The following is a 23,884-nucleotide window of genomic DNA, read 5'->3' on the forward strand; positions in this document are numbered from 1 at the left end:
AATTCTCTCTTTTGCTTGTACTTTCTAGTTCCCCTGAAGCAGCCTTACTTACATATAAGGCGAAACTTGGGCCCTAGTCGGGATTGAAAGTGAGGTCTTTTCTTTACTCCTCTGTTGGATTTCTGAAGTTTTTGCTGGAAGTCCTTTTGAACCTGGGATTAAGAGTAAAGTTTACTCTTTCCTGTTTTGGATGTTAGAAATCTTTGTCAGATTCTTTTGAAATGTTGACATATTTTTCTTCATATTTGAAGGTTAGAAGCCCTTCTATATTGTATGTGGGGTTTTTTTTTATAATTTGAAACTTTTTTTTATCTTTTTATTAGTGTATATGGAATTGATGTCAGAGGAAGTGCTTCATGTGTATGAATATGTTTATTGGGGGTGGATTATTTAAGCAATTGATTAATTGATGAAATTCTGTATAAATAGATGAGCGCATATGGTTGAAAAATTATTTATATGCTTGCCAGTCTATTATTATGAATAAACTATTTTTTATCTTAGTTAAGGTTTATTGAAATTGATTATATACTTACCTCTAATTTTGTACCATACTTTATATATTGTGAAAGTTAACTTTGTTTCAGCCAGAGTGTATTAGAACATTTTTACCCCAGTTTCAGAGTCACCATCCCTCGCCTCTCCCCCACCCATTCCACATAGTTCTCAAACATTCCCAAGATCCACAAAAACCTGTTTCCAAATTGGAAGCAACATCAAGGTAATGAAAGCAGCCTAAGAACCAGTGTTTTAATACCAAACTTCTCGTTCTTGGTTGTAAAATCTGAATATACTTTTCCCAGCCAGCCATAAACATCACCCGTCGCTTGAAAGTTGCATTTGAAGTATGCTTTCCATCTGCATCGTGCTATGCAAAGAATTCCTTCACTGCCAAAAAGATGGCGCTTCAGTCTCTCTCCAACCGACGAGGATAGACATTTTGCCTAAAACACAGGCCTTTCTAGTAAAATGTCCATCTCCCTTACTCTTAAATGCCCTCAGAGGAAACTGTCCAAATAACATTGCCTTAGGAAGCCTCACAATATCATAACCCAATATTTTGGAGAGATAAGTTGCAAGCTTAGCCCAAAAAGAGTAGGTCGACTCAAGTCCAAAAATACTGAATCAGAATTCCTTCCTCTGTGTTACATTTGACGAAAAACTTTGTGAGATGCCAGCTTTAAAGGCCTGCACTTGGGAGTTATATTCTCTTCGCAAAAACTTATATTGCAGCTCTCTAATGTCCACAGTTGAAGACAGCTCCTTAATATGTTTATAATAAGATTTTAATATTTGCTCTGAAATGTTAAAACAGCTCTCACTGGTCCAATGAGTCACAGAGACAGCGAAGTCAAACTCTGGAACAAATTTATGTAGACCTTTACAGATAGTAGATGATGGAAACTTCCGAGCCTCTTCATGTTTTAACAACAACTTCCAAAGATTCTAAAACCTCTAAAGAGTCCAAAGCTTCTATTGGTAAGAAGCTTACATAATGTATCAATTGGGTATAAGAAAAAAAAAATCATTCAAAAGCATACAGATTTTTCAACTCCGAAAGAGACAAAAGCTTTCCCTCTTTGTCCAACACATGGTGCAAATGGATTATACCCTTCGATTTCCAATATCGGAAATCAGTCTTATTTCTGGGAGTAAAATCTAGGTTCCCCTGAATCAATAAAAGTGGTAAACAAACTGAGGACCTTTAAAAATACATGGTCAATCTTGCCCAGGCCCACTTGATAGGAGCTATCAAAATAAACCATGTACCAACCTCCTGGCAATTTACTATATGGGGCATGCAACACATCGTTCAAATTGAGAGGGGTCGTCAATGCTCGTTCTCCACATAAATTAACAAATAGATCTGTTATATACCCAATTTGTCCATGTTTAATTTAAAACCTGAATATTCCCCAAACTTCATAAATACATGCATCACAGCCGCCAAAGATGATTTGGGGGTAGTAAGAAATATCAACATCTCATCAGCAAGAGCCGCATATTTGAACTCTTGTATGCCCAATTGCATCTCTCTTTCGCTTAAGACATTTGGATGTAACACAACAACAGTTCCAGGGAAAGCAAAAACAGTAGTGGGGACAAGGGACAGCCCTGCCTCGTACCCCTCCCTATAGAAAATAGCTCAGAACGAATACCATTGGCTATTACAGTTGTTTTTGGGTTCTTATATAACAGTTGTATCGCCTGATAAAAATGACTTTCCAACACCATACATTCTAAAACATAAAACAAATATGGCCATTTGACACTATCAAATGCCTTTTCGGCATCAAAACTAACTGTCAAGTAGGGAATCTGTCTATTGTTACTTAAGTGCATGGCAGTCAGTAATAGATGCATATTCATCAAAACATATCTCCGATGGACAAAGCCAACCTGTCCTGTTGCGATAATCTTAGGCAAAAGAACCACCAGCAGCATTTTGGCCAATAATTTTTTTACCAAAATGTAATAAGGAAATAGGGTGATATTAAGCAGGTAAAGTGGGGTCCTTCCCTGGTTTAGGTATTACCATAATTTCAGCTACATTCACAACATATAGATATTCCCCCTTATCTAACAGAGATTGATATTCAAAACTAAGTGGCTGTGACACATTTTCTATTAATAACTTATAAAATTCAGCATTGTAACCATCAGGACCTGGAGCTTCTAAAAGTTTCGCTTTCCAAATCCCTCCCATTATATCCTCTAGGCTGAATGGCCTGTTTAACCAAGTGAAAGTTTACTCTGTAAATTTAGGAAACCTGACCTTATCCAAAAAAAAAAAAAAAAAAAAACGCTTTGCATTTTTCCACATTACAGCCTTTGGATGAATATATATCTTCATAGGTCTTTAAAATTGAAACAATAGAGTTCACAGGAGTCCACTTTCAAGTTTTAAGCGTAGCAATAAATAGAGGACCGGAATTAGTTTTAATTAAGTTCGCCATTAATTCATCAGTTTAATTTCCTTGTTGATAAAGTTTTAACTTTTAATAAAGCAATACTTTTTACGGCTCTTTGATGTACTAGAGAATTCAGAGCTACTTGCAGTGCTAAATATGCCTCTTTATTAACATGTGTTGGAATTTACAAGATGTTTTGCTTTCTTAAGTTGACTTTCCAAAGTCATTAATCTTTTATCCAAATCTTACTTCCTGTTTGCTACATAAGAAATTATTTCTTCCCTTAATACTGCCTTGGCAGTGTATCAAAATAGAACAGGGTCATCCTCATTTACAGCATTGACATGTTCATACTCCACCCACTAAGATTTGAGAAAATCTTGAAATTGTGAATCAGTCACCAAGAAGTACAGGACTCTCCATAAGTGACTCATTTGATCTCCATCACCTCTAATAATATGAATCCAAGTCAGAGTGTGGTCTGATAATGTAATATTGCCCATACCACAGGCAGTGACTTGAGACTAATATGAAATCAATCCTAGACTGAGAAGAGTGCTCCCTCGATGTGTGAGTAAAATCTCTTTCTAGAAGATGTAAAAGTTTCCAAGAGTCTACCAAACTCAATCTCTCCTCCAAGAATGCAATCCCCCTATCCACTTGTATACTCTCACATCGAGAATGAAGAGATCTATCCAGGACTAGGTCTCAAACTAGATTAAAATCTCCACCCACTACCAAACCATCTTCCAAATGGAAAATAGGATGTTTATAAATCTCCTCAAAAAAGGAGTGGTCGTAATTACTTGGAGCAAGGATGTTACAAAGTACTAAGGGTTTCCGGTATAATTCAGCGATCCCCAATTTCTTGCTTAATTATTAAAGGAAGATTTTTATGAATTAAAATAGCTTCTCCAGAAGATCTAGTGGTAGCTGAAGCAAACAACCTCTCCTACCCACCTTCTCTTCAATTTTTGGTATTCTACATCACTCAAATGAGTCTCTTGCAGAAAAACTATATCTGCCTGCATTTTTCTCAAAGCCGTGAGCAATTCTGTTCTCTTGAAAGCAGAGTTAATCCTATAAACATTCCAGAACAATATCTTAACACTCATCTGAGACATCTGTCAAACCATCAAACTGAAACAATAAAGCAGCACTAGCACTAGCCTAGGCCCCCTCCCAGCAATCATCTCAAAGACTTTCTTCCTTCAGCAGTAAGGGGACAGAAAACTCAAGAAGCCATCAGCCCTCCCCCCACCAAACATCTCTACCCTCCCTCCCGCATCTTCACAGAAACTTAGAAATGTAGGCAGAAAAGGATCAAATGGTCCAGCCAGTCTGCCCAGTAAGCTTATGGAAATGGGAGTAGCCTAGTGGTTAGAGCAGCTACGAACCAGGAGACCAGGGTTCAAGGCCCACTGCCGCTCCTTGTGACCTTGGGCAAGTCACTTTATCCTCCATTGCCTCGGGTACAAGCTTAGATTGTGAGCCCTGAGGGGATAGGGAAATACCCACAGTACCTGAATGTAATCTGCTCTGATACACTTTGAAGTGGCAAAAAGCGGAATATAAAAATCTAAATAAAAAATAATATCTGCTGCGCCCTGCCGGTTACCCCATGCTTATCAGTTTCCCACACAGTAAAAGACAGGGTCCTCGTTGATTGGTGTTTGAATCCAAGCAGAAAGCAATGTTAGAACTGCATCAACAGTATCAGGGAAAAGGTTATTCATCGCACTTATTTTTGCCTTGAGCAATGCCTGAGTGGGAACTGAACCCTGGCTTCCCTGGTTCAGGGTCCATTGCTCTGACCACTAGGCTACTACTAAATTTCCCTTTATGGTGATCACATGTTATGTGCATAGCCTCACACACACACACACACACCCCTTCCTTCTCCCCGCAAGGTCTCCACCAAGCATTAATAAAAAGAAAAAATCATCTCATAAGCAAGGGACATTGCATCGACAATTGCTTAGACAGCTGCAAATCTAAGTCCAACATTATATTTGCATTAACACCCAAAGCAATGCAGAGGGCCAAACATGAAAACAGAAGAGAGAAGAAAAATTATTTAAAAAATTAAATGTCCAACTGCTATTCACTTCCAGCAAAGATACACGCTATATGTCATTCTTCAGAAAAATGAAGTGTGCATTCTTTCACATTGGACAGAGAAGGCAAGTGTTGCGTCCAGTCCTAGACGGCTTCGCCCCGTTTGCCTCACTTTGTTCACGGCTCCTCCCGCTTACCTTGGGAAAATGGCTACCACCGTGTCTGCAAGCCGCCCTCTCCAGCGTCCCCGGAACGGCTATGGTGCTGCCTCCCACCATGCTCCTCCCAAGAGCCTACTAGGGTACACACGCGACCCTCATCTTTATTCCAGCATTGGCGCGAACCTCGGGGGCGTCCCCCTCAAGTGACATCACGCCATCCAGGTATATAGCCTGTACTCAATTGCTAGCTCACTGAGTTAGCAAAGACTCGGATTCGTCCTGTCTAAGCTACTCTGCCGCTTCCGTGCTGCCACTGGAAGCTCTCTCTCTGCCCTTCGGGGTATTGTCTAACCTGGGTACCCGCTCCTCGGGGGCCCTCTGCTTTATTTCAGGTGCCTTACAGGGATCAGGTACTCGCTCGAGGGCTTGCTCTCCCTGCCTCGGTGCCAGTACCATCTACTTCAGCCTGGTGGAATCGCATACCTACAGCTACCATCTAGTGAGTAATCTAACTAACAGTCTGACTCATCTACAGCATTGCCTTGCTGGGAAACCTGCACTGGAATTCCCCTATACCAACGGGGTGAGAAGGGTCCCCTCTGCCAAGGGTTCCGAGACTGCTACATTCAGACTACCTCACTACTGCCACCTCTGGTGGTATTTATCAAGCTGTACAATAAAAGATCAAATTCTGTGTTTGTGCGTCCTGAGTCTAGCCCAGTATTGTGGCTCCCCACGGGGCTCCTCCCTGTGGGCCTGGTCATCTGCCACAGTACCCAAGAATCCACCCAAACACCACTTAACCATAACAGCAAGGGACCACAATGATAAGCCATCTTAGCCATCCATCCTTTGCAAGCCAGTACTTGTTTTAACTTCCAACCCCCTTCACGAATCGCTTTGCTTCTGATAACTATTGGAACCATTTTAGTTCATCAGCAAGTGCCACTCATAACTTAGCTGGATACAGTAATGCTGAGCAGATTCCCATTGAAAAACGCTTAGAGCACAGGGTTGCAAATAATTTTGCGGAATAATCTTGGAAAACAAGGATTTTCTTCCCATTATAATGCAGCTATTTCCCTGCCCTGATCATTTGCATGATTTCCACCCTGGCAATAACTGCACGCAGTCTGTTTATGTTGTCTCTACAAGGGTCTAACCGGTGTGCCCTCTCGATACAACGCTTTCCATGTAGATCGGACATACCCAGCTCATGAGGAAGCCATGTGTTATGAACCCTCCTGTAGCTGCTACAGGAAGCCTCTTACCTCTTTCCTGGAGGCCGCTCTGAAGCAGAGGTCTCGCCTACAAACTGTCCAGGATTTGCTCCAGGGCCTGGGAGGCCTTCGATGCCTGGGGCCTGCTCTGCTCTGCATGGACTTCCTGGTTTGGGCCACGCCCTTCTCTCTAGAGGCCGGCCCGCAGCACTTCTCCTCAGTTATAGGGCCAGCCAGGTGTGGCCCATTTGAACTCCGCCCAGGGAGTTGCCTTGTTCCTGGGCTACAAAAGAACTTCCTCTGCATTCAGGCTTTGCTTGGGCAAGGGGCTTGTTCTCTCAAGGACTTCCTGTCTCCAGCTCCTGCCTGGCATTTCTGATTTTCATCCATGGATGTTCCAGTTCCGTGATGTCTTCAGTTCCACTTCGTGATGTCCAAATTCCTTGATGTCTTCTCCAAATGTTCGTGATTCCTGATGTCTCCAAGAGGCGCCGAGGTTTGCCTGTTCCGCTCCCCTCGTGGTCCGTGACCAGCTGTCCGGCTGTGTAGGGTGCGTAGAGGAACAGTGTGATCCGTGACCAGCTCCGTGGGTCCGCCTGAGGGACATTGCTTGCCTTGTTGCTTCTTTTCTCCTGCAGCCAACTTCTCCGGAGGGCCTTTAGCTTGCTACCTTCCCGAACTGTGTCGTGAGTCCTTTCTTGGGTTCAGCCGCTTGCCCCGGACCTTGTCTCCAGTCGGCCACATCCAGTTCCGTGGTGGCTGGAGTCGCCTGCCGGTGGTTCTTTGCTGAGCACTGCCTGGACTCTTCCTTGCTCCTAAAGTTCCAAGTCCTCGTCTTGTCTGACCCCGTCCCCAAGTCGTTGTGTCTGCTTCCAAGTCATCACGCCTACTCCAAGTTCCAAGGACTTCCTTGCTTGTTTAAGCCTCTCAGACTTGGATGGTTTCACCATAAAGGGCACACACTCTCCTTGTTTCTGCTGGAGAGCTCCCAGTAACGCTTGACCTCAGTAAGGCGTAACAGATTGCCGAAGCCTCTCAAGGCTCCCCGGTAAAGCGTAACACCATGACTCCAAGAAACCAGACAACTCCCGCTCACTCAAAAAGCTCTTGTAAACCAATAAATTGTAAATTACTGTGGTGAGATTTCTCTAGGTCTTCCAGCTGCTCATGTTTGTTGAAGAGAGCCTTGTGTTCAGTTACCTCAGATTTTGTTTGATGAAGATACCGCTACAAACTGACATTCCGATCCAGACTGCTTCGCTAAAACTTCTTCCAGCTTATCAAAGCTTCTTTTGAGCTCCGGTTCCTGCAGATTTTAGTTCAGGGATCGCCACTGTTCTCCCTACTCCGTGCTGGCGCATGCATCCGCCATCTCGGATTCTCCTGAGTTAGACTTCTCTTTTTCCTTTTCAGCCAGATGGATCCACATACCCAGGGTAAATACAAAGACAATGATAAAAGAATCCTTCCCTTGTCTGTTTATAGCTTTAATTGCCAGAAATTTAGCCAGATGGGGATGAGCTTGAGAGAGAAAAATGACACCCTTCCTCTCTCACTACACCACGTGATCTGAGAGTACCATTTTAAACAAGGCACTTCTTCCGAATAGCTAAAGGGGTAAAGCCATCCAAACTTGGTGCTGTAAGCTAAAATGATCTATTAGCAATACAATATTCAATTTATACAAATTGGATAACTTAGATGGAATTAGTACAGCCAAGTAAGTTAAATGAGAAAAGGGAAATCTCCAACCCACTGGTTTTGAGTCAATGCATTGAGGGATGCTGCTTCGAATTTTGAAAAATTAATTTTTAGGCCCGAGAACTCTAGTAAAAACAGAATCGCCAGACTTTTTTTTTTTAAGAGCTGAAAAGTTCTGCTTGAAGGGCTGCTGAGGCAGCAGCAGGAAAACAGAAAAGCAACGAGGCAGTTACAAGGCACAAGGCCAAAGTTGAAAAACTAATTGGGAGACAGGGACAAACATCCGTGAGGTAGCTTGGATAAAAAGATTACGGAGCTCAGAAGAGAGCTGAGTCCATGTAAACACCACTGGATGACATCACCCACATGTAATGGCTAATACATGCCTGCTTGTCGCTGGCAAACCAATGAAACAGAATTTGAACATTGACCAAAAAGGCACATGGAAGCCATCTTGGTCCTCCCCTTCCTTGTTATTTTATTTCAGACAAAATACATGATACAAATGCAGGGCCGGTGGGAGCTTGCCTAGAGCGCCAAAATCTTGGGGGCAGCAAAATTCCATCAGCGCGAGGCCCAAAGGGGCACTGTGCCATAGCCAGTACCATCAAAGAAAGGAGCCACTGGCCACTGGTAGGAGGAAGCGCGGTGCTGGAGCTGCCACAGAGAAGTTGGGGGGAGGAAGACGCATGACCGAAGGTTTGCCCAGGGCGCCAAGTATTCTTGCCCTGGACCAATGGAAAAGATAGTTGCAATGACTTCTGGAGCCCACATCAATAACCTGAAGCACCTACAGCGAGCCCTGGCAGGGAGAAGAGAGGAAAGGGTGTGCACTGGACATCAAGGTGGAGAAAGGATCCAGGGAAGATCAAGCAGTGAGACTAATGGAAAGAAAGAAAGAGAAAAACCGAGCATCTACATAGCCCCTATTAGGATCCAGATGTATGTACTGAGATAGCAGAAGAGAAACCTCTAGGGTAGAAAGTCTACCAACAAGGGAAGAGAAGATGGGTCAGTGCTGACCATTACATCTACCCAAATGTAGCTGGGAGATAAAGTGACAGAGCCAGGACTAGAACCCAGTCGCAGGAAGATAAAGCGACCTGCCAAAGATCACAGTGACAGAGCTGGGATTAGAACTGAGGCACAGGGAGATAAAGCAACCCAAGGTCAGTCAGAGAATTAGTGGCAGAGCTGGGTTTGGACTCCCAGGTCTTCGTTTGCAATACAGAAGGAAAGGTTTGGACAAAGCCCCACAGACACACTGATGTGCTTGTATGCGGCTGCTCCGGGAGATTACCAGCGTTGCCTGTGTAGAAGAGCTGAAGCCCTGGGGCACGTATCTGTCACCTGTATCCTTCCAGTTAGCTCCCCACATTACATCTATGGACTAATGTGATACATTCTCGACCATCATTTAAGAGCTACAATCCCTTCATCAGGTGAAAACAAAATGAGTAGTTTAAAGCATAGGATGATGGTGCCCACATATATAGGACATCCCGTGTTCTATTCGAGCAGACCTCGCGCACCCTGGGCAGGAGGGGATAAGCAGACAGCTCCCTCAGCTCTGCTCTAATGCTCCCCGACGCATCTCTGAAGACAGCAAGCTGTTTGCAGTCACCTTCCTGATTTGTTAGTAATTATTTTCCCTGTGTCACACTGCTGTCACTCTTAACAAAAGAGACAGGCCGCCTCGGGCTGCCTGAGGCAGAGAATGGGGCTAGGAAACAGCTGTCAGGGACCAGCAGCTTCACAGCTTCCTCCCTGCTCCTGTTACCAGCCTTTTTATTTTTCCAGCTGGAGGTTTTCGAGCTGCCTTGTTAAATTAAAATTTTTTTTAAATCTTATACCAGTGTCACTCTTTAACTACAGATATTATAACAGGAACCTGCCCTATTCCTGCTATCCTCTAAATTTTTACTTACACTGAACAGCAAAAGGCGACGCCCCCAAGAGAAGCCTCTCGTTTGTCACTTGCCTGCAGCAGCAAGGAAGTTCAGCTCCTATTGGCAATGCCAGCCCTCAGACCTTGGCTCTGAAGTTTTACTGCACCTTCAGCTTCTGCAGTCAGAAAGATTCGCCCCACCACCCTTGCCAGAAGGCTGCTCCTTACCGTTCAAACGTGAGGAGGCAGCACACAGCAGCCAGGACTTGCTGCTCACAGATGTGCTAGGTTATCAGGCGACCTCCAATGAGTTCAGAATATTGATTTAATGTCTCTTTCAAAGCACGGCACTGAGCACTGGCTCAATAGGAAAAGCGCCCCTACCAACGCGCTGGGACACTGTGTCAGCGCTGGCAGGACCACTGCCAGGCTAAACAGCACCCCAGGTGATTGTGGGAAGAGGCAGCTGTCAGCCCCAAACGCCGAGTGTCCCCCCTGTCATCATACTGGGGCACTGGGTCAGTACTGGTTTAGAGGGAGAAAGGTTTCCTAAAATATGCCAAACTGCTTTCTGCAGCTCTCTGTGTCCCCTGGTGGTCTCCCATGCCTGCTTAGCTTGTGAGAATTCAGGCACCGTGAGGCCGATCTGTCACAGGTGTACAAAAGCCTTTATAAACTACAAGGGGGATTTCCCTTTTTAAAATTTATCACCGTACACCTCTTAGGTTTTCTCTTCTGGATGTACACCGCCCCGTGCTATCCGATCACAAGCCACAGGGGCAGGGTGGCCATCCACAGGAGAAGTCCTTTCCCTGAATCGAAACAGCGAGAGGAGGCAGAGACTTGGGCAGCCGCGTGCAGAACTCCTGAGAGCATTACAGGGAAGAACCTACTCAGCTTTCGCTTCCACCTCACTGCAAGGTCCCCTCACAACGCGGATGACGTGGCCACTTTCATCTAACGCCACATGGACAGGTGCAGCACAATATGGCAAGCTGACCTGAAGAACAGCAGTCGCAGCGAGACTCGAGCTGGAACTTTCTGTAAAAGCTGCTCCAAATTGTCTAACACTCACCGGAACAGACAGGTCCATACGCTGGATGTCATCACACTGGATCCCAAAACATGGGCAAGAACGGGTCCCAAACGTGGCTGCTCCCAGGGGAACTCGCCCGAGCCCCGTGGACAGTCTGCACGGCACTCAGAGGGGGGAACGTTTCCCCTTTAACCTTCGCCAGCAGAAAGAGCCACTCCAAAAATAGCCTTGAAAGATAAATAATATCTGAAAGCAGCTTCCACTGATTTGCTCTTAACAAATTGCCAACTCTGCAGCACAAGCTGCCCAAGACGACATATAATGGGCAAAATAAAATTAACGCAATGGCATAATTTACAGATGGGGCTTCGCTAATGTGCATCAGAGACAAACACTGCTTGCCATAAACATTTCAGACTGGGCCGCTGTGTTTTATCACAGTATTAAAATACCACCATTTGCCATTTACCACTCACTTAAAATATACAACAACAAAAAAAACTTCTAAGCAAGTACTTTCTCCTTAGCAAATTAATTTGGTTTTCTCTCCGTGACCAGTAAGACCACTAAGCACAGAGGATCCAGCCCCAGTACCAAACGCACTAGGGCTCAGACTTTACCCACTCTTGGCACCAAGCATGCCAGGGGGTCAGGATTCATCCAGAGACGCATTTAATGAGCGAGCACTCTGCTTCTTAATGAACACTCAAAACAGAAGTCAGGACAGAAAGTCGAGGCACGGAGAAGTCCTCGGATTGACAGCCTGACAAGATCTGAGTGCACTATACAAGCAAGTCCCGTCCTGCTGCATCCATCAGTGATGCTGTCCTGTACTGCAGGGAGAGCTTATCACAGGCCAGTAACGGCATCTATGAATATCCAGCCTCTCCCTTCTTCCCCCTTCAACAATGTCACCGTTCCTGTTTTCTTGGGTTAATAAAATAAAAATTGCAAGTGAGAAATCTAAGTCAAATTCCAGTAGTTGGTCCTCATTAGACCCAGCTCTGTCAACATGCCAGGAAATAAGATGCCAAGGGCTCTGTCTCCGGCACCATGTGCATGCTCTCCTTTCTTTTCACGGTTTATGGGGGGAATTTATAGGTATCACATAATGAGCGACTCGTATGTGTGGAGGCGGCCGTGTGACACGAGCGGCAGGCTTTATGTTCTGGCTTGTCAGGAGACCCTTCAAAGAGGCAAGCTGCTGCTCCTCAAGAGGCTGTCCGTCGTCAAGTTAATCACATAAATCACGTGTGACAGGCTGCCCTCCTGGCTCGCATTCTCATGCTCCCCCCCCCCCCCCCAGGAATCACCCCCAGAACCTTAGCATTTCTTTTCCAGTGGCCCCTAAGCAGAACACCAAGGGTAGGATATTTCTGCCTCTAATCTAACACAGTAGTGACGGCAGAAAAGGGCCACATGGTCCATCCAGTCTGCCCAGCAAGCTCTGTATGCTGGCATCTGCTGCACCGCGCAGGTTACCCCCACGTTTCTCTTAAGGGTAGTAACTGCTGTTCCACGCAGTTATCCCCCAAGCTTAAGATAATCCATTAAAAAAATAAAATTACTGCTAGCAACATTTTTTTTTACTGGGTGAGGAGCCTTCTTGAAAATTCAGAGTGTGCTGTTTGATGTGCTTTGCTTATGGATTTGGCCGAGGATGCAGTCCTGTGTTTTTTCCTTATTTCTCCATATCAGTACCCCAGACCATAAAAGTCAGAGCCCGGGTTGCTTGTCGTCTGAATCCAATTCCTCTTTCGCCCCCACCACCGCTGCCATCAAAGCGGAAAGCAATGTTGCAGCGGCCAGTTTACAGTCCAGCAAGGCAGGTACAGGAGACAGGTAAAGGGCCTGAGTACCACCAAATCCTGAGATCAGGCTTGCATTCTTCATATCAGTCTAGGACCACTGTCCTGAATCCCAAAACAGGAGCAATCCATGCCAGATATCAAATCCCTGGGGCTCCAGTACGGAGCGCTGGCTGCACCGACAGGATACTCTCACCCTCTGTGAAGTCAGAAAGGACACTCAATTCCACTGTGCTAAGTAGCATTTGGCAATACGCCCAAATACATGCAAACTTCATCATTTCAGGAGTGAGCCAGAGCACTGCCAGTGAGGGGGAAATGACAGGAAGAAGCAACGTCAGCACTGACAGCTTAAGTCTCACTCGCAACTTCTGCACGCCCTAGAAAACAATGAGAGATCCCATCAGTCAGTCTTCACATGCCTACTGCAGGCACCTGCAACCATTTCAGCGGTTGCTACATGGGGAATTAATTAGGGCACACAAGTCTCTCACCTGTGGACCCCAAAAAGCTTATTACCTGATCAAGTGTGATGAAACTCACACTAAAAGATGAAATACATCTGATTGCCATGCAGCGCTGCCTCAGATCAGAAGTCTGTCTTTGACAGATCCCAAACAGCAGATCTAATTCCATGGATAGCAGCAGCTTTCCTTAGTCTCCCTGGCTAATAATGTGTTAAGGACTTTTCCAAACTCGGTAAGGTAGTCACCATGCCCTTTGGTAACTAATTCCACAGCCTGATTGTGAGCTGCGATTTAAAATCTGCTGGTTGTTAGTTTCATGGAGTGTCCCCTGAGGAGTCTCTCATGAGACTTTATCAAATGCCTTCTGAAAATCCAGATACACCATACTGACTGGCACACCACCTTCACAGCAATCCAGTAGAGTGCTAAGGCAAGATGTCTTTTGCTAAATCCATATTGCCTCTTCCCCGCTAGGCCATGTCTATCCATATGGTCAGTAATTTTGTTTTTAATAGCAGCTTCTGCTATTTTGCCCAGGCTCACCGGTCTATAGTTTCCTGGATCATCCCTGGAGCTCTTTTTTAGAAAGCTGCATTACACTGGCCACCCTCCGGTTTTCAGGTATTGTGACTGTTTATAATGATAGGTTACAGATTGAACAGGCCTGTAATTTCAAATTTCAGTTCCTTCAGAACGCTGGGGTGAATACCATCCTGTTGTAGTGATTCAAAGTCCTCCTACCCAAAATGTCCTAACCATGGATGTGTCCATCCTGGGTTGGGGAGCTCATGTGGATGGGCTCACCATTCAGGGTCTCTGATCCTCTCGGGAACGACTCTATCAAATCAATTTCCTGGAGCTCCGGGTGTTCAGGTAAGATCTGTGGGCCTTCAGATATCGACTGTCTTGATCCAAACCAACAACCAAGTGGCAATGTGGTACGTCAACAAGCAGAGAGGTACAGGATCATACCTCCTGTGCCAGAAAGTGGTTCAGATGTGGTCATGGGTCCTGTTCCACAGGATGGTGTGCAGGGCTATGTACCTGGCTGCATGGAGAATGTGATAATGGAGCTAAACATGAGGCCACAGGCCCCGGTGCCTCTGCCAGTTTGGGAACCAGCAACTATGACCAGATCAGCAGGGGGAGGCAGCAGTGCTCTGCAGGACACCGATGCAGTTCCGATAACAGATGCTGGCTGGGTCGGTAACACGCCAATGAGTGTATGCAGAGACTGCAGCAGCAGCCCCAATGCCTCACATCGTCTTCTCAACGGCCAGCTGCACACGCCTCTCCGGTTTCTCCTTGAACATCGCCAAGGCCAAGACAGGGACAGAGGAGGTGTGACCAGATCCTCTACAGAACTGAAAGGAGGATCGGTGGCTCACATCGTAACCGATTGAGTCTGTGGTGCATCCCCAGCATTGATGGAGGACTGGTTCTCCTCACTATGGAGTCACTTTGGGGGGGCATCACAGACAAAGCTGGTGCGTCCCCGTGCCTGGCACTGTTCATTAAAGGGGACCAATGGTTCTTCAGCTTCCCTCAATGCTGAACATGATCCTTCTCCAGTGCAGAGGTCGATGATGAGGAACCAGACAATTCTCGACCTAGAGAAGCCAGATGATAGCAGGTGTCTGGCGTCGACGAATCCAATGAGCCCGCCGATGTCGATGGCTCAGTGACCATCGGTGTGGCTCCGAGGTCCCTTGGTGCCAATGCCTCTGATGCTGATGGCTCAGTCTTCTCCAACTCGAAGAGGCGCGCCATCTTATCAAGCCGATCTTATGTCCCTTAGGGGTCATCTGGATACACCTGCTGCAACCCCGGATGACATGTGATACTCCAAGACAGAGGACACATCTATCATGGGGGTCTGGGATACACTTGGTCCTCATCCACCGGGGGGGGAGGCATCACTTAAATCCCAAGGTCAAAATGCCATCACAAAATAAAAGGGATGTGATGTTCAAATCAATGGCAGTTTCTGTGGATGGCTGACAGGCACCAAACGCACTGCCACCCCAGGGGTATCGAAGCAAAAATAAACTTACTGTTAACAGTCAAAAACCCTAACTAGGACATTAAAAGGAGAACTGGGGGAGGGACCCCGCATCAACCACGCGAGGCAGCAAAGAAAATTCTCATGAAACCAAAGTTTTCCAAAAGAGGCCAAAAGTCAGAAAAAGTGAGGCTTTCACCCGATTGCTAAACAGTCTCTTCCACAGAAAAGAAGAGACTGAAGGGGACCCCGCATATGCACGTAGTATAATGCATGCTGAGCCTGCTCGATAAGGCTCAGTCAAAGTTTGACGTAAGTTTTCCGTGCCGGGCTCCATCCAATGATGTCAGCCCATGTGTGAGGCTTATCCTCGGAGAAATGCAAAGACTAGGGGACACACAATGAAGTTACTAGGTAATACATTTAAAACTAACAAGAGAAAAATATTTTTTACTCCGTACATAATTAAGCTCCGGAAATCATTGCCAGAGGATATGGTGAAAGCTATTAGTGGAGCTGGATTTAAAAACGGTTTGGACAGCTCCAGTAGGAAACCATTATTAAGGAAGAGTTGCAGATATCCACTGCGTATTCTTAAGATAAGTAGCTTGAAATCTCTCTACCCCTTGGGATTCTGCCAGGAACTTGTAACCTGGGCTTGGCCACTGTTGGAAACAGGATATAGTTTTATGCTCTTATCTGTGTCGGTCTCAACGCCTCCAGAGATCAGACTCGTTCTCTGAGACCCAGGAGCTGTTTACATTGGGTGCATACAACCTCTTACCAACAAGTAGCTAATCAAACATGTGGTAGTCCGTGCAAAAGCCTGGACAGCCTGCATCCTGCTGTTGGACTGATGAGAGATAGCCTGACCCCCCCATACACCCTCATCACAGACTCTAACCCCTCTAACATGCTAACCACAAATTCTGGCACTGCTGACTAATAGCTCTGGAGACACAGCTTCCATCCACAAACAAGCCATCCAGTCCCAGGGCTCTCCCCCTTTTATTCCCCTCCACAATCCTTATTTATTTAAACACTTTTATGGACCGGTATTCGTCGAATCATCATTTCTGTTTACATCGAACTAAACAGCGAAAGTACATTGAACAGGGGGTTAGGAACTTGGGGGGGGGGGTTTTTACTTGAAAAAGACAGCAAGTGAAATCATGGCCATTTACATGGAATCAGGTAAGAAGTTACAAAAACAATCCAGATGAGAAGAAACAAAACCAGGCAAAATAGGAAGGAAGGAAGGTACCAAGAGAAAACATGAAAGAAGTAAAAGAGAACGAAGAAAGATACACGAGAAAGGAAGGATTGTGTGAAATGCTCCCTTCTGCTACCAATTGCAAAAATAAAAAACAAAGTATTGAATTTAAATAAGTATTAGTAGGCTTTGATTAAGCCTACTAATATTTCATTTATATTCAATACTTTTAATTAATGAATAAGGTCTCAAATATGATTAGGATGCAAGCTTTGTTCCTGCTCTGACATAGGACAAGCTAGGCCAGTGCTGTCACTGCAGTCTCACATCCCCCAGGGTGAGGATCACTGCTGTCACTGCAGCCTCACATCCCTCAGGAAGAGGCCCAGTGCTGTCACTGCAGCCTCACATCCCCCACCATCTCTCAAATCACACCCTGCATCCCTCAGGGAGAGGCCCAGTGCTGTCACTGCAGCCTCACATCCCTCACCATCTCCCAAATCACACCCTGCATCCCTCAGGGAAAGACCCAGTGCTGTCACTGCAGTCTCACATTCCTCACCATCTCCCAAATCACACCCTGCATCCCTCAGGGAAAGACCCAGTGCTGTCACTGCAGTGTCACATTCCTCACCATCTCCCAAATCACACCCTGCAGCCCTCCGGGAGAGGATCGGTGCTGTCACTGCAGCCTCACATCCCCCAGGGAGAGGATCAGTGCTGTCACTGCAGCCTCACATCCCCCACCATCTCCCAAATCACACCCTGCAGCCCTCAGGCAGAGGCCCAGTGCTGTCACTGCAGTCTCACATCCCTCACCATCTCCCAAATCACACCCTGCAGCCCTCAGGGAGAGGATCAGTGCTGTCACTGCAGCCTCACATCCCCCACCATCTCCCAAATCACACCCTGCAGCCCTCCGGGAGAGGATCAGTGCTGTCACTGCAGCCTCACATCCCCCAGGGAGAGGATCAGTGCTGTCACTGCAGCCTCACATCCCCCACCATCTCCCAAATCACACCCTGCAGCCCTCAGGGAGAGGCCCAGTGCTGTCACTGCAGTCTCACATCCCTCACCATCTCCCAAATCACACCCTGCAGCCCTCAGGGAGAGGATCAGTGCTGTCACTGCAGCCTCACATCCCCCACCATCTCCCAAATCACACCCTGCAGCCCTCCGGGAGAGGATCGGTGCTGTCACTGCAGCCTCACATCCCCCAGGGAGAGGATCAGTGCTGTCACTGCAGCCTCACATCCCCCACCATCTCCCAAATCACACCCTGCAGCCCTCAGGGAGAGGCCCAGTGCTGTCACTGCAGTCTCACATCCCTCACCATCTCCCAAATCACACCCTGCAGCCCTCCGGGAGAGGATCGGTGCTGTCACTGCAGCCTCACATCCCCCAGGGAGAGGATCAGTGCTGTCACTGCAGCCTCACATCCCCCACCATCTCCCAAATCACACCCTGCAGCCCTCAGGGAGAGGCCCAGTGCTGTCACTGCAGTCTCACATCCCTCACCATCTCCCAAATCACACCCTGCAGCCCTCAGGGAGAGGATCAGTGCTGTCACTGCAGCCTCACATCCCCCACCATCTCCCAAATCACACCCTGCAGCCCTCAGGGAGAAGCCCAGTGCTGTCACTGCAGCCTCACATCCCCCAGGGAGAGGATTAGTGCTGTCACTGCAGCCTCACATCCCCCAGGGAGAGGCCCAGTACTGTCACTGCAGCCTCACATCCCCCAGGGAGAGGATTAGTGCTGTCACTGCAGCCTCACATCCCCCAGGGAGAGGGATTAGTGCTGTCACTGCAGCCTCACATCCCCCAGGGAGAGGCCCAGTACTGTCACTGCAGCCTCACATCCCCCAGGGAGAGGATCAGTGCTGTCACTGCAGCCTCAAATTCCCCCAGGGAGAGGATCAGTGCTATCACTGCAGCCTCACATCCCCCAGGGAGAGGCCCAATGCTGTCACTGCAGCCTCACATCCCCCAGGGAGAGGCCCAATGCTGTCACTGCAGCCTCACATCCCCCAGGGAGAGGCCCAGTGCTGTCACTGCAGCCTCACATTCCCCAGGGAGAGGATCAGTGCTGTCACTGCAGCCTCACATCCCCCAGGGAGAGGCCCAGTGCTGTCACTGCAGCCTCACATTCCCCAGGGAGAGGATCAGTGCTGTCACTGCAGTCTCACATTCCCCAGGGAGAGGATCAGTGCTGTCACTGCAGCCTCACATCCCCCAGGGAGAGGATCAGTGCTGTCACTGCAGCCTCTCGTCCCTCGCCATGTCCCCAATCACACCTTGCAGGCCTCCAGTAAGGAAAAGTACAACCTAAAAGCAATGATCCCTTACTTTTGCTTTATGTATTCCTTATTTCATTGCTTATCTTTAAATGTAAAAAGGAAAAAATCTTACTGTAGAATACAACCCAAGAAGCACTAACAACTAATAATGTCAATTAGGCAATAGACATGTCAAGGAGTGGCCGGTCCTGCTTTATCACACGGAGGACTCTGTACAGCAGCAAAGCATTTTCTTATTTGTGAAGATTCTTCTACCTCCACGGGTCTATAGTACATTACAGAGAGGTAAATTAGAAAGCAAACGTAAATCAATGCAAAAGAAAACTGGGCACAGAAAAAGATATTGGTAGGTATGATAGCACTTCCTGTTATAGAAAAGTGCTAATTCAGCAATTTTGAGTTGATAGTCACGTTTGGGTTAGGAAGGAATTTTTTTCGCTGTTCCGAATTTACTAAAGATACAAGGTATTGTGCTTCTCCCTGGACTACCCTATACAGAGAGCTGTTACAGGACATAAGATGACAGTGTCTGCAGCTGCTGTGAACCTATACAGTACTTTTCCTTTAAAAAAAACAAAACAAAAAAAACACCACTCTTTCTGCTTGCCATCCCCTATGCCAAAAACAAATGCAGGCCCCAGGACTTCTATGGAAGCCTAACTTCCAGAGCTACTGCTCCAGCACAATCTCTGCTTTCACCTTCTTTTACTGTCGGGAGGCTGCAGGAGGCTTCACTCCTTTACCCAGGGGGGTTTTACAGACCCCCAAACTACTTGAGAAAGTTACCCTGGCATCCAATTCTGCACATTAAACAGGTTCTCTGGACTGGTTTCATTACTACCCTCAGAAAGCCAGCCTCGGACCTGCAGAATAAAGTTAAATTTGCATGCTACTCTCAGTCAATCTCGGGTTAAAAAAAAGAGTGGTTAGTCTTTCAGACTTCTTCATTTTACGTGCACACTGCCTCGAGATGGTTTATTTAAGCAGCATATCCATGAGTGGTGCATTTAGCCCTAGTTAAGAATGACGCGGCTGTAGGAAGAACAGGACAGCAGGTCATTTTCTAAAGGTTGTCTGGATATCTGGGACCGCATTCTTCCTGTTTTGCATGTACTCACATGAGTTTCAAATCCCAGTCTCCACAGGTCACGAAGATGGACTTGACACTTGGATCTAAAAGGCCTTCCTTCCCCATCCACTCATCGACCCGCTGAAAGGCGAGAGAAGAAAGGAGTCAGGAACAGAGATGAGCCTCGCTCATTTCAAACGCTGATAAGCTCTTGTAATCTGCACAGGTAGAAAATTGTGATCTTATCCCACACAGCCTCCTGTGGCTGCACCAGTCCAGATCTTATCACACGCAGCACACGCTCTGCTCCCGCAGGCAGCATCCAGCACACCTCCCCCAATTTACTGCAAAGCCATTTCCACAGGTAAAAGCACGCTTTGCCATAAAATTGCATGTATGCACACGTTTACCCCGACTGAGCAGAAGTCTTCCGAGAGATGGTTTGGATTTGCGTGCACACTTTTACATCATCAAAATGTATGCATGGAACAAATCAGCAGATTTAAACATGTGCAGGGTAGTATGGCTGGGCTGATTTTCTAAGCAAACACGTGCATATGTTTGCTTGGAAAACCGATATAAATCATGCATGGTTTTGCAGACTTTTACAAAATTATCCTTAGATGTGACCCGACCTCTTCTGCTGGTCACTTCATTGTTTCTGGCTTGGTTTTACTTTTGGCCTGATGCAGCCACGCACCCTATCATGTACCAATGGAGAGGGGGAGTTTCAAAGCTAAGGTGCCAGGGTTTTCCAAAATTAGGGCACATCCTCCCCCACTATAATCAACAATCACGGTGATGGTCCTTGCAAGGGGACCGCAGACCATGGCTCCCTTTGCAGCCAGGATGCATGCACGCCCTGAACTCCACCCATAGGTGCTGCTGTTCTACAATGGCTGGACTGCCCTCACCCCAGTGAGACATTCAGAGCCCCTGATGGCCTGGGGAGCAGAAGCTAGGGCTCCTGCATGCCAGCATACAGCATTGCCACTGGTGCATGGAGCCAGCTCTGATTTCTCTTTCATGGGCTTAAACGAGGGCTCAGTAGCAGAGCAGCAGAAGGCACCATAAGTCAGGACCAAGGTGCACTAGCAGAGAGCACAGTGATGCTGCTTTTTGTCAGGTAGCTCATATGGACCTGGCATTTACATTTCTCAGTTTCTTAACATGTGCAACAAGAACTTGCTATCTTAAGGGGAAAAGCTCAGAGTAGGATTGAATTTGGGACTTTTACTTTCTATCTGCATAAAATCTATTTTCCCAAGCCAATGACTTTATAAGTCAAGTTACTGGTACATTGCACACTATCTTTAAAGTTTTGTCTATATGGTAGACAATGGTTTTGGTTTGTCTAACTTACAAATAAAATGTTTACAAAAATATTGGTAATCTTAGCAGGATCTCTGCGATAGAGCTGTGAATGAGACAATTGGAAGGTGGAGTCCAAGGATTCGGTGCTGCCTTCTGTTTGTCATTACAGGACAACAAAAGTCTTAATCCCACCAAGCAGGTCTCCAAAAAAAAAAAAAAGACTCAGAAGCTGCCAAGCACTGACAGTCACATTGCTCACCTCCAGCACTTGATTAAGAGTTGGCTGACCGTCCACCATGTCCTGAATAATTCCAGTCAACTGAGATGAAAAACAATAGAAACAGAAGAAAAGTCATTTCTGAGATCAGAAGAGAGAACACATTTTTCTTTAGGTGCACAGATATCATGGCGCACACTTCTGGGTGCCTGGAGTTAGGCCTAGGCACCCAGGCCTCCAGTACCACATTTTGAAAGGCGCTGGAGAGTTGTTGCTGCCGCATACTTCTATCCTGGCCAGCTTCTGAACCGCTCATCGACAGTGGTGCCGTCCCGATCCGGCAGCAGCAACCACCTAAGAGATGAAATTCAGCATGGGGGGGCCTGCAGCCAAGGCCCTGTTTTTCACATGGGTTTCCATAGGAAGAGGAAACCCCCGTGGGCAGGGCCTTTGGGCAGGCCGCGGCTGGCTGTCATCGTGAGATCAGAAAGGTAAGTGGCTGGGAGTGGAAATCCCCCCCACCTCCACACCCTGAGGGTGGGGCGCCCACCCACGTGCCATCCCTTCCTCCCCCGCTGCCTCTGAGAGCCAGCAATGCAAATCCGGCCCTGCCTCCAATACACCCCCCCCTACCTCTCTTCCTCTGTCCAAGCTCATACATCCTGGGAACTTATTCCTGCTCAAACAGGACCAGTGAAACATTTCTGTTTATCATGAAGTCATTTGTTTCTCCTTTTAATATACTGCATAGTTCCAGGGACGGTTCTCTTTCTCAAAATGGCACCAGCTGGCCCATCACGTAGCAGGGGCAAAGGTTTGGTCAAGCAGGCGCCATGTTGAAAAATGACCACTGCCAGGCCCAAAGATAGGCACTAATTTCTCTGTGCACCCTCCAACTTAATATCATGGCGATAGTAAGTCGGAGGTCCCGAAAGTTTAAAAAAGTAAAAAAAAAATAAATTTTGAAATAGGCCCGCAGGTTGAAAACCGGACGCTCAATTTTGCCGGCGTCCGGTTTCCGAACCCGTGGCTGTCAGCGGGCTCGAGAACAGGTGCCAGCAAAATTGAGCGGCTGTCAAACCCGCTGACAGCCGCCGCTCCTGTCCGAAAAGAGGCGCTAGGGACGCGCTAGTGTCCCTAGCGCCTCTTTTTACCGCCGGGCCTAATTTAAATAAATTTATTTACTGTATCGCACGCACAGGAGAGTGTCCAGTGTGCGTGCTGGGAGAGCGGGCACTCGCCCGCTCTCCCGCATTTTTTACTGTATCGGCCCATAAGTTAGCCAAATAATTTAGGATGGGCCTGGTATACCTACCCAGCTAGATTTTAGCAGGATAAACACTTATCTAGCCAAATAAGGGTCCTAGTGCTCAAATGTTGCCAGATAGCTGGACAACGTGTGAGTTATCCAGCTAAATGCTTTGAAAATTAACCCCATATCCAGGGAACATGTTGCATTAATATCAACAGAGCTTCTCTATAATTCTCAAGTGTCCAAATGTAATTATTTATTTTCTGAAAGCAATACTGCATGAATAATTGAGAAGTCTGTGATAGAAGTACTGTAATAATGAACGAATGAAATATGCTGCTTACGCTGTACCTATTTCCACACCTTCTGCTCGCTCAGTTCAGATTTCTTTTACTGGCTCCTGAAGATGCTCTGACAAACACAGAGAACTGGACTGGTTCACTCTGTGTGATGTCAAATGTGTCACTGCAGCTAACAGGCCAATTACATGCAGTACACACAAGATGAAATCTAGCAGGGGCTGCCTTCAGAAAATTAAAAATAACTCAGCGGGGCTTCATGGAGGAGGCCCTTGTAGAAGGGTATTCATCGTATTGCTCTCTGCAGATTGCAGTGCTCAAGGTGTGTATGTTGTGATGAGGCTGCACATGTACAAAAGACCAAATGCATGGCCCAGTTCCAAGAGTCCTCATCTAGTGCAAAATGTGCCATGTGAACCAGAAAGGACGTTTCATCTCTATCAATGTCTGCTGTGCATGTTTAGCAAACAGCACTCCGACCAAAAGCAAATAAATACGCTTAAAAAAAGATTAAAGCACAATTAAACCATAATTACATTTACTGAATGCCAAACTCCCAGCTTCCCTACAATCCATGGCGCGATGACATTCTGCTAATGACTCCCATGGAATGGTAATATATAACTTTCAGAGAGAGTTTTTAATTTTCAGAAAAAAACAGCCTTCCTCTAGGTGGCTTTCCTCACAAGTTAATCAAGCAACTATTAGGTGGAACTTTAAGGAAGTGTAGGAGACACTCCAGAAGCTGATTCTAGATTAATCTGTATGTTAATTGGGTAACTGCTGCTTATGGACTCCCCAAGGTCTAAAATGAAAATAAATTAGACAGATGAAATAAGTGCAGCACTCTACTCTCTAGCACAGCTTCCTTATAATCAAGTTTACTTGTTCTGCTCCACATTCTCTTGACCGGTGTCAGTGAAACCTCATTGTGCTTTTAATGCATCTTCTTCTAGAATGGACTATGA

The 23,884-nt window shown here is 46.5% G+C and overlaps 1 protein-coding gene across 3 annotated transcripts in view; it reads right to left on the bottom strand.

Moving 5' to 3' along the window:
• The window catches only part of ERI3 (ERI1 exoribonuclease family member 3), a 395,911-nt gene that overhangs the window by 285,954 nt on the left and 86,073 nt on the right, over nucleotides 1-23,884 (bottom strand). For all 3 annotated transcript variants that reach the window (XM_029617885.1, XM_029617884.1, XM_029617883.1), the window contains exons 4-5: nucleotides 21,408-21,467; nucleotides 19,884-19,975 (exon numbers count right to left, since the gene is read on the bottom strand). In XM_029617885.1, the coding sequence (XP_029473745.1) occupies nucleotides 19,884-19,975; nucleotides 21,408-21,467 (152 nt within the window). The remainder of the gene's footprint in view (nucleotides 1-19,883; nucleotides 19,976-21,407; nucleotides 21,468-23,884) is intronic.

Source organism: Rhinatrema bivittatum, chromosome 10 (genome assembly GCF_901001135.1).
Source record: "Rhinatrema bivittatum chromosome 10, aRhiBiv1.1, whole genome shotgun sequence".
NCBI lineage: Eukaryota > Metazoa > Chordata > Amphibia > Gymnophiona > Rhinatrematidae > Rhinatrema > Rhinatrema bivittatum.